This window comes from Loa loa, assembly GCF_000183805.2.
Source record: "Loa loa unplaced genomic scaffold supercont3.12, whole genome shotgun sequence".
Taxonomy (NCBI): Eukaryota; Metazoa; Nematoda; class Chromadorea; order Rhabditida; family Onchocercidae; genus Loa; species Loa loa.
The window spans coordinates 234,715-245,932 of record NW_018108192.1 but is presented as its reverse complement, the minus strand read 5'-3'; the positions used below and the strand labels follow the sequence as shown (position 1 = coordinate 245,932).

Here is an 11,218-nt window from a genome sequence, read left to right as displayed (position 1 = left end):
ATATATATATATATATATAGTAGTATATATATATATATATATATATATATATATATATATATATATATATATATATATATATATATATATATATATATATATATATATATATATATGCTTTGATGAAATCTAGTTGTAATTTGATTTTATTTTTTCTTATTCAGTGTTACTCTAATTTCGCTTGATATTTATAACAAAACATTGTGAAATTACATACCTGGAAGGATATCCTTTTTGTATAAGTTTCAGGACACTTGTCATGCCAGCGCATTTCAGTTGGCTCAATATCATTGCACCTTCGAATTCACCCGGTTTCATCTTCGAATTCGGCTTTATACATCTCACAAAATTTGTATTCTGCAGTCAAGAACATTATATCTACAGCAACGAGATATACTTCAGAATAAAATATTTGAAAGAGGAAAAAAAAATCCGTGATTACTTCTCCGTAGTTGGAGAAATTTGGATAATTAAATCTTATGAGAAAAAAGAACCGTAAGTTGGAGTTTTTTGAGTAGTTCAACAAGCTGTGTCCGAAATTTGTTACTGACCGATGCAAGTACCAATTTGTTGGAGAATGGTTTGCGATTTTCATCCTGTGATTTGTCGTTATTTGTTGAGAACAAAGTTCGCAGGAAAGGGACGCTAAATTAAATTTTGAAATGAGAAGAAATTTTTGCTTTGTCCAGTAGCACTACTGAGTGTCCATTTAAATTTTTTGTGTAATCTGACACAGAAATTACTCATATATAGTGCCTTTTTACGACTGATATATTTCTTCCGAACAAAATTACTCAACTAAAGAAGAAAAATGTACTTGCTGCTATCTAGCAACAATTCCAAAGATGTGTGTAGAGCATCATTATTTTTCTCCAGAAACAAAAGTGTCTGATAACAAACAGAACCCGCAAAGTGCCGGATGAGCAATCCTTCATTATCCCGCATTTCTCTGTGTTCTCGCAACTTTGATTTTCGTGGCGTCTTAAAGCAGCACGACAATAACTGATCGCATAAACTTTCACTTATTAAATATCAAATATTAATGGAAAACTAAATGTTGAATATTTCATCCATTTGAATATTGACATTTTCATTTGATTTCAACACGTGACATAAACCTATATTATAGTTATCACTTAATTTCGTTCATCCTCATGTAATTTCATTAGGTTAATTAAAAAACATTTTTCCTCATTGGAGTCATGGCTAGTCTACGCTTCGCTTTCGTTTGAAAACACATAAAAATGATTTTCGTTTGTGTTACAAAAGCAACATAAATATTTTTTAGTTTGATGTGAAACTGCATGACAATCCTAACCAATAACTAATGTGAATGAACGTGCATAAACATATATTCTGACACTGTAAATTATTGACATCCAAATTTGTTCTTAAGCCCTTGTCAGAGTCGCTCTTTTTGAGAAATTTTTCAACGAGATTAGAAATCACTTGGTGACCAGACATATTTAAAAGACTTGTTATGACAGCATTGAAAATAACCGTCAAACGGAAATGATTTTTGAGTTGCTGATGAGCGCACATAGTGAAATGGTGAGGTGAAGGCTTTGGTAGACGTGCTTCCTCATCTAACAGATCAAATAAACCGTTTACTTTCCTCTCGAACAAATCTGTAGAATTACTCATCTGTCATTTCAACAGACAATAGCAATATAAGATAGCTAATATTCTAAATCAAAAGAGATATTCAAAGTATGACTTTTCTACAGTCTCTATTTTCAGATTTCCAGTTAGAAGAAGTAAATTTAAATACTTGGAAATTTAAGGTGAGGTATGTAGAAGGAAGCTTACCAATGCAATCATCATTATCGTTATAATCGATGCGTGAGACATTCAACCCCTCTTTTGCATATAAGTCTTGTTCCTGTTTCAAAATTCGATCATTGAAAAAATTCTGAAGTTTCTCATTGCAATAATTAATACAGAATTGCTCGAATGAATTCCATGTGAAGAATTCTGCAAGTAAAACTGATGAATTATTGCTAAAAATCAAAAATAATTAAATTCTGACGTTTTATGCACGTGAAAGCGATAAAATGTACGCGTCTCGTTTTTCTTCTCGTTTTGAGACTCATATATTCTCTCTTTTTTAGTTTTCTTTTTTAATTTGGATAATTTTTAACAGACCTCATTTTTCACAGCGAATCATTAACGAATCAAAAAAAATGAGCTGAATATCTTTCCAAAATTTCCTTAAATTCAGCTAATATAATAAAAAAGCATTTATGAAGGAAAACCAACCAAACCCCGCAATATCCAAGACACCTATATAGAATGTGCTATCGTTAAATGGAATACATTTGTTGATGCGTGAGACGATGGCATCAAATAATTTACTGTAAATGGCTTTTGCAAGCGCATCGCGAGCTGCTGATGCTTCATGTGATTTCAAAGGTATCCTAGAATGTGCTTAACACAGTTATTAATAACCAGGATTCATCCAAGTGTTTAAATTTATCTCTAATGTACATGAAAGACGTAAACAACTAACCTGATAATGGTACCTCTGATACCTCCTTTGGAAAGTTGCATGACTCGTGTTGTGAGGCCATTTTTCAATTCACAATAATCTAAACCGAGTAATGAAGCTGCATTGTGAAGTGGTACTTTGCTGGAGAATTCAACCATACATCCGCCTTTAAAAAACAATAGAAAATGGTACTGCTTGATACATTTGAATCATTTCGGCGAAATGGTTTCAATCTTAGGATTACTTATAATTATCGAGGTTTATAAGCTTCTGATAAAAATACTGCATATATTATGCCCATACAACCTTCTCATTTGATATAAAGTAAGGTCTTAGCCAAGAAAGTATGCTTACATACCTTTCGTATCTTCGGCATTCTCAACGAAGTGTACATCACCGAGATGCAATATGGCAGCAATAACATTAAATATAGTATTCAACTCTTGCGTATCAAAGTCAATGCTATAAAGTCCTTTCAGCAACCTTTGGAAGTCAACATAATCATCCAATATCCCATCATGTAAATCTGCATCCTAAAATGCATTAATCAGTTATAGCGTAGAGAAGACGTATTAAATTGATAAAAAGTGAAGTCAGGTAATTTGAATCTTCGCAGTAATTAATGCTGGAAAACATAAGATTTCAGAATAATTAGGAAGTACCACGTGGTAAAAAATTTTTAATGCTAAAATATAATTTGAAGTTTACGTATGAATAAAGTTTTGGATGGAGGAAAGTTTATTCTTCATGTCATACTACACGACTGGAGACAATGCTGGTATTGTATTCGGTCATTCTTTGTTTGAGAAAGAACCTCCTTCTCCATTTAAAAATAGCAGCTGGTTGTAAGATATATTACATTCAACTGCAGTAAAATAAGGACATTTGAAGTTTTTGGCTAACTTTAGAAAATCATTTTTCGCCGACAGTAACACTCAGTGTTCTCGTGCATGTTGATATTTGCAGAAGACTGGAATTTATTTTGAAAAATAATGTGCTTACCTGTTTTCCTCGACGGTCCTTCCCTATTTTGCTTGTTGTAGTAGGTCCACTGAAGAACTGAGTACATCCATGTTTGAGATACTAAGAAAAACTTCAAGTGAGAAAAATCTTTAAAAAATTTTCAAGCCAATATCAAAAACTTTCAGTCTGCTCCTTGATTGGAAGAGAAATCAAGTTCTAGGATTTCGATGTGAACTATTATATATACAGCCTACAACAATCTATGCTCTTGATTATGCTTGTTATGCTTGTATAGACCAGTCTGCTATCAGTTTAAGCACTGTTAACAATAATCTGTTTCTTGAAAAGTATAAATCCTCATTAACATACTTCGAAACTACTAGGAGGTCTAAGCTGGAGACGTTCAGCCATCTGTTCATCAGCACCTGCTATCAACTGATAAAAGATATGATAATTACGTTCACTCTCCAGTTGATGACACACTCGTGATTTTTCTAACAAATAATGTGAAATAAAACCACCACCAATTGAATCCTAAAGCGAGAAATACTCGAGTTTGGTTTAAAAAATTTTGGTATATTTCAAAGTTATGTTTTGAAAATAAAGGTTCCAGAAAAATGCTCAATAATATATCTCAATATCAAGTAATTTTAAATTTGATACAGAAATTCCCTAATTATAGTTAAGGAGATTTTTTGGTCGAATTATGACTGAAACAGTTAGAATATTATTTGAATAACTTCTAACAGAAAAATAATTCAAAGGCAGTCTGAATTATATATAAATTTAAAAAAAGAATTATTTTTGAATTGAAATGTATTTCGACGAATTTCCCAAATCGACTACTGTTATTGTATAATTCAAAGGCAGTCTGAATTATATATAAATTTAAAAAAAGAATTATTTTTGAATTGAAATGTATTTCGACGAATTTCCCAAATCGACTACTGTTATTGTTGCGCAGTGTTTTCGCGTTACCAAAAGCTTCCAGTATCGGATTAGCTATAAATATTATCACTTAATAATATAATTATTAGGATAGCACTGTTCCGTTCAAAACTATAAAGGAAAAGGTGAAACACTGACTTCAAACTATTACTTTCTAGCAAACGCTGTTCAATTGGGCTTGCAGTTGAACCCCACGATTCGCAAAGGTATCGTAAAATGTACTTCTGTGATTCCGTTTTACCTGCGCCAGATTCCCCGGAAATAATGATTGACTGGTTTTGTTTGGTTCGTTTCATATTACGGTAAGCGCTATCAGCTGCAGTCAGACAGTTTTTTTGTTTTTTTAAATGATGAATTGAATGCTGTATAATATTTGAATTTATTTTTTAAATGTTAGAATTTAAATGAAGAACAACATTAAAAACTACTAAAAACGAAATAAAAATACCACGTCAAGTTATTTAACATTTTTAGTAGCACTAATGAACTACTAGTTGTTTAGTCGATTTAGTCGAATTTTCACTCATAATCTTAAAACATCATCGGATTTAATAAATTCAATATAGATTCTGTTTATATTCATCAATTTTATTCCACAAAAGTCACTTCATTTCCTAAATGTTGGTAATAGCTACTAAATTTAAAAATCTAAATGTCTAAAAATAACAGAAAAAATATTTTTGATGGATTTCATCACAAGATAAATGATAGTATTCAAGCATTTGCCGATAGCGAAAACGTGCGGTGGTAAAGTGCCAATTGATCGCCCTTGATATTTTTGAATTGTTGCACTACTGTATAAATCAGTTATCTGCTCGTACGGATTGATGGAAATCAGGATATTCCCAACATATGTCTGTATATATATTCATATTAAGCCCTTACCCATTCTTTTTTCTCATTGCCCAGTTCATAGAATTTTGAACTTGATATCTATTGGATTTATAGATTATCCCCAGTTCATATTATCTCGTATTGCCTGGTTCATAGAATATCTACCACTGCAGAATTTGGAGTATTGATCTCGTAGTTCTCGAAAATTGTTTCAATTCGAACAAAAAATTAGAATTTCACTCAGAAGATGCAGAAACAGAAATTTCTTTGTGTTTAAAATTTTTTCGCTGAGATAGAAATTGATGAATCATTATTTACGAAATGATAGAGATATTGATGAATCATTATTTACGAAATATGTCGCAGTGCACTATTAATTAAGAGAAAGATAGCTGTCTACCTAAATACTTACATATATTTGTTTTTGTGCATATCGTAATCGACAATTATTCAGCAAAGTACCTTCGTTTGAATACATCAGCGAACCTGCAACAACAACAAAACCATTCATACTACTGACCGGAAAGTGAATCAGTGTAGAGCTTTTCGAATTCAAATTTTTAATGGTTATATGTCACTAAAGAAATGATTTAATTACCCGATTAATAAATTATCACCATTTAATGTCTTGAAACATAACTGTTCATATGACGCAAAATAATTTCTCTATAAGTTATTGAAATTGTTTTTTAACTGTTAGTAAAAAAGACTTCACTGCAGTAATAAAAGAATTTTCAAAAATCAAATAATTATTGGACAAGGTTGTAAGAATGTCAAGATAATTAAATTAAGTTAAATATTACTCACAGTTATCATCGACATTCTTTTTTTGATCTTCTTCAGCTGGAAAAATTTCATCGTATCGAGCTGAGATCTACCACAGCAAGAAGTTAAGTAACATTATGTAATACAAAACATTATGTAATTATGTAATACATGAGTGCTGATTATACAAATATTTTTTATATTGCAGTAAACTTGAAAACAATGTGATTTACTAGTTAAAAAGAGATCGAAGTGGATTTAATAGAAGCAATAGTTGTTTTTTTTGAAAAAGTTTATTTCAGTGCGTAATAGAAAAAATATTCCAACGGTCACATTTAATTAATGGAAAACATTTACTACTGATCCACCATCGATCGGTTCAACAGACATTGTTTCTCTGCCAATATCACGAAGTTTGCAGAGTTTGAAACCATCCTCAGGATCTGGCGCCCAAACTAATCGCTCGAAAGTTCTCCGATGTCCATCCATGCCTTAAACATAAAATAAAGAATCTTAAAGAATCTCGTTGATCTTTACAGCAATGTTTCGAAAGTGTCGCAAGAAAAATTAAAGGAAGCAAAACCCATCATTCTGGAGAGACAGTAGTTACGGAAAAGCAAACTGCTCATAAAATATCACGTAAATAAGACACGTCAATTTCCATATAACATGGAGTAGCGTTAGACTTGAACTAAGTCGGATCGATAGGAAAATGCAAGATCTGATTGAGAAATATATCAAAAGCACAGAATGAAAACAGGCTTGAATGACTTTTTATGCTGCAAAAGATATGAAATACCAGAAACTACTCAGAACATCAAAATCTTCATTCTACACTCTTAACTTGAAAAAGGTTTTTTCAGTCTAAGCTGCAATCTAGTGAAGAAAACGCATTCACCTGAAATCCTCGCACCTTCCGTCAAAACGAGTTTGGGAAAGCAAGATGATGACTGCTTTCAGGAAGATGCATTGTTAGGTTAATTTCATGGTGCCGAATGATCTTTTTAGAGAACAGTCATTACTTCAATAATTATTGCAAAAATGTCAGTTTGAGATGACGAACCAATACTAATAAGATGATAAATAATGTGGTTGAATATTTCCCCTGGATATCAAATATAATGGAGAAACAAGTTCACAAATAAATGGAAAGTTCCGGAATTTGATGTGATATTGTTGTCCTATGATAATCTTCGTCACATCACAGCTGTTACATGCACAAATTACGTTCCCCAAAATGACTCATCTTAAAGATAAAAAAATTATTGATAAAAGTTAATTAAGTTGCATTTTAAAATGTTCACTAACACGGAAGTTAAATTCGCATGAATCAAGTTTGTTGGGAGCATTCTAACGACGAGCATCTTTTCAGGTTCTCTTTTTTGCTCATCAGTAATGCTCGTTTTCATTTTTAATGCCCCATTATGGGCGATAACTATAGCACGAAAAGTGAGAAGGAAGGTGACGAAACATTCCATACTCAGGTATTCCTGATTGACAAATGATTTGCAAGAAGTAATTTCTTCAAAGCTCTTCTCTTTAATATAAAGTTGTGGAAAACAAGCATCTAAATGTATCATTACCATTTTAATGTCAAAATAATAATATCAAAATCAATACCAAAATAAGATAGATCTATCTCTTTGCTCTAAACATTATAACAAGAATAGATTGATTTTGGCATTAATGGAATGAAATACGTCCACTGAATGGTTAGTATTGAATTATCAAAATCACTCATTCAGCTAATTTCAATTAAATTAAATATATTTTCTAGAATATAGTCAACAAAAAGAAGAAAAAGAAATCAATTAACTACTCTTTTCCAAACTGATTCAGTTTTTCCATACATGCATATGTGTATATAGATAAATACATACGTAAAATAGATGATGAAAGCATAAGCTTAGGAAGAGTTGGAAAGATGAGGGGAGAGAGGACGTGTCATATTCGAATAAGAGAGATGCTGTCTCTTTACTGTGCTATGCCATTTCTGTCGACAAATAACGATGGCTGAATAGTAGTATCTCTCTGATGACAAATACCGATACCATCCCAGAATGTTATTGAAGCTGTAACTATGCAGAGTGTCAGCAGGGAGAAAGCATACTATAATCATTTTTCAAATTGCTTGCCAGCCCATAATGCTAAAGTTACAGGTTCCCGTCCAAATCGTCACTCTGACATCTAAGAATGAATACCAAATTGTGACAAATCGGGAAAGTAATAACGAGATAGTAACGAAAAGTCATGGAAATTCTCATATATAATGAATTCAAGATAAAAGTGAGAATTATATGAGAGTGTAATTGGGAGATATGAATCTGAATATCGTAATCAAATGGGAGTTGCAAAAAAAATGTTGGCAGTACCAGATGCAATACAGGGAGGAAAGGACACCTTTGCCTCTAGCTGTTTCAATATATTTTGCTCGTGTTACATGACATATGCATGTCAAGTATAATCGATATACCGAAACAGATATTTGGTTAGCATGTGACGCTGCATGACGCATTACCTTATGGACCATTCATCCATTCATTACTTCTTGTCTGCGTATCACGCAAATGTAAATGCCGCTCCTTTATTTCCATCTCGGCGAGAATAAAGTATTCCGTCCTATACTTGACAAGCTTGTCTTCTTATTATCATTGCAGCACATCTGTTTTATTTGCATATTTTTGAGGCAAGTGATTCATTACACAAAAAATATATAAACTATATGTTTCGATGTCTCCAATGACTTATTCAACCCTCATCTTCCAATATGTGGACATTGTTTAGAATATTCCATTCTGTTAACAAAGAAGGGTTGCGCTGTAAAATCACTCTTCATGATGCTGCAAAAATTTTCCAGTCTGATAACCACGGTTGTATTCAATGGTCAAATGTTGTGTCCACTATATAAAGAGCAAGTCATTCATTCAAATCATTCGCCACTGTCGCAGTTACATTCCCCTCGAAATTTTCTTATGAGGACAATAAAAAACAACTGAGTGATCGACTCTACCTGTGATACTGTTTGATAATCGTCTTATATACGAAGAGGAAATCCTCCGTCAACCAATAAACCTTATCACAACTATTCATCTAAGCCAATCAAACAAAAAACTTTCACGACAACTCCAGCTTTTAAAATGCATATTGTCATTGTTGCGACTGTAAAGCTTGTAATTGGATCTACGTCTCAGGAGCTATCTATTCATTAGATGCCATTATAGTCAACCGATCAAAGTAACGCAGAAAAAGTTAACAAAAATATTGTTTCGCTTTCTATATTATTACCTTTTCCTGCCTTACTTTGATTGGTTGAGTATGGTGGCAACAAGTCTGCTTTGAAGAAATTAGACTGCCTAATGCGGGATAATGCGTAAATACTCGTGTACAGAATAATTAAATAGAATCTCAGTTTTGTTTTGTTCGTTTTTCATCTGAAATAATGTTTAAAAGAGGGATGGACGAGGATATTCGCATCGCTACGTGAGAGGTGAAATTTTTGGACTGTAAAAAGACATACAAATGCGAAGGCATCTTGCCAAGAATTTCTTTATCAATCAAGAACGAAAATCAAAGTTCAATCGCCCAGAATTTTAACTTCTAAAATTCTTTGACTTCACACGCAACTCACGAGAATCTAATTGGATCTAATAATTGTTAATCGAATTTCACTCCATAAATTTGAGCCAATTTTTGCCCTGCAGTTGCAGTTAGCAAGTTATTGCTTGAAATTAATGGAAACTTGCTCTCGTACATATTGCAACGCAAATACTTTATTGACGAATATGCATTTACCACGTTTCCCAATATGCATTTACCGCAGTGAATTAACGACTTCTCCATACACATTCCTTTGTCGCGTGAGAGAAGCTTGCGAAACCTTATGAGGTTGCGAGCTGTGCTGTCCTATACCCAACGGATATCAACTGAAGGGTCAGACAAAGTATGTCCACGGGCAGGATGGACAAACACGGCAGGAGAGACAATCCTAACTCCAAACCCGAGCAGATGAAGCTCGTTTAGTCCTGTAAGTCATTCTTCTCAGAGGATACTCTAACTAAACTCACGTTCTAAGAGCTGTCACCACCCTGACAGATGAACCTTAGAAGAGTGGGGCCAGTTTCGTGCACGTGTGTTTACCTAAAAAAATCCTGTGTGCAGCTCGAAGGATACACCCTATTTTTGTACAGCTTTGTAGCGGCAGGCGAGGAACAAAACGGCAAATGATAAGATGCACTGGAAGCCACAGACCCAATCTTGCATGCAGGCGGTTTAGGAGACTGTCGCTTGAAATTGACCCCGGAGATGACAATCTTGCTCGGCAACATCCTGAGTGAGCAAGTAGCCCTTTTGCAAGAGTGCCTAGCAAAGGTGGACTGATTAAAGCTCATCTCCATCCTCCATTCTCCATCCGGTTGGCTAACCGCGGCAAACGAGCACCTTCTGACACGATCCAACAAAGACAAATAGACAAAGACATACACCTGCCTCCAAAGGTGTGTTCAGATTGACACTCGCATGTTAGAAAATCAGAACCATGCTTGATAATGTGCATAGTGAACCTCCTCAGCGTCGTCCTGCTCTAATTGCCTATGAGCTATCACGATTCAACCTCTCAGTGAATTTTGTCTCCATGAAAAAGGTTGGCTCAAATAACTTCGTGTTGCTCAGGAAAACCCAAAACCAGAAGTCACCTTTCTGGAGTTGGCTTGATGGTTAAGAACTTCATTGCCTCCAAACCCAAAAATTTGTCGACAGGTCATTCCGATCGCATTTTCTCCCTATACTTCCCATTACACAACAAGCAACAAATTTTCTTCAACATATATGTTCCAACTTTGCAAGCTGACCTATGGAAAAAGACAAATTCCACACTGACCTACGCTGTCCGGAAAGTTTTTGCAAATAATAAGGTCAAAATCTGTGGTAACTTCAACGCCAAAGTTGGAAAGAACTCTAAAGCCTGGAAAGGAGTACTAGGCGAACATAGTGTTGGAAATTGCAACGATGACGGACGGCTGTCGCTAGAGTTTTGTGCAGAGCAGCAAATCACTATTATAAACATTATCTTTCAGTAGAAAGCTTGAAAATAGCGTGGATGCATTCTCGATCCAAGCACTGGCATTTCATCGACTATGTTTTAGTGTTCCGAACAGGCGTTCACGATGTTCGTCACATTCATGTGATGCATAGTGCAGATTGTCAAACAGACCACGCCTTGTG

At 33.9% G+C, this 11,218-nt stretch overlaps 2 protein-coding genes across 2 annotated transcripts in view; one reads left to right on the top strand and one right to left on the bottom strand.

Annotated features, from left to right (window-relative positions):
* Window positions 1-6,487, bottom strand: part of LOAG_16664 (defective spermatogenesis protein 15) — a gene marked incomplete at both ends in the record, with an annotated part of 11,154 nt that extends 4,667 nt beyond the window's left edge. The window contains 16 exons of the mRNA XM_020449313.1: window positions 218-357; window positions 495-645; window positions 818-981; window positions 1,501-1,628; window positions 1,810-1,974; window positions 2,260-2,417; window positions 2,510-2,654; window positions 2,847-3,021; window positions 3,491-3,571; window positions 3,821-3,985; window positions 4,380-4,453; window positions 4,551-4,715; window positions 5,126-5,255; window positions 5,646-5,719; window positions 6,041-6,107; window positions 6,356-6,487. Of these exons, the coding sequence (XP_020307173.1) occupies window positions 218-357; window positions 495-645; window positions 818-981; window positions 1,501-1,628; window positions 1,810-1,974; window positions 2,260-2,417; window positions 2,510-2,654; window positions 2,847-3,021; window positions 3,491-3,571; window positions 3,821-3,985; window positions 4,380-4,453; window positions 4,551-4,715; window positions 5,126-5,255; window positions 5,646-5,719; window positions 6,041-6,107; window positions 6,356-6,487 (2,114 nt within the window). The remainder of the gene's footprint in view (window positions 1-217; window positions 358-494; window positions 646-817; window positions 982-1,500; window positions 1,629-1,809; window positions 1,975-2,259; window positions 2,418-2,509; window positions 2,655-2,846; window positions 3,022-3,490; window positions 3,572-3,820; window positions 3,986-4,379; window positions 4,454-4,550; window positions 4,716-5,125; window positions 5,256-5,645; window positions 5,720-6,040; window positions 6,108-6,355) is intronic.
* A 2,965-nt stretch (window positions 6,488-9,452) lies between these two features.
* LOAG_09026 (hypothetical protein) lies at window positions 9,453-11,162 on the top strand (the record flags this gene model as incomplete). Its single annotated transcript, XM_003144555.1, has 5 exons — window positions 9,453-9,478; window positions 10,194-10,328; window positions 10,362-10,491; window positions 10,521-10,710; window positions 11,071-11,162. Coding segments are annotated over 5 exons (573 nt in total), but the record flags the coding sequence as incomplete, so codon positions are not given.
* Window positions 11,163-11,218: the final 56 nt, after the last annotated feature.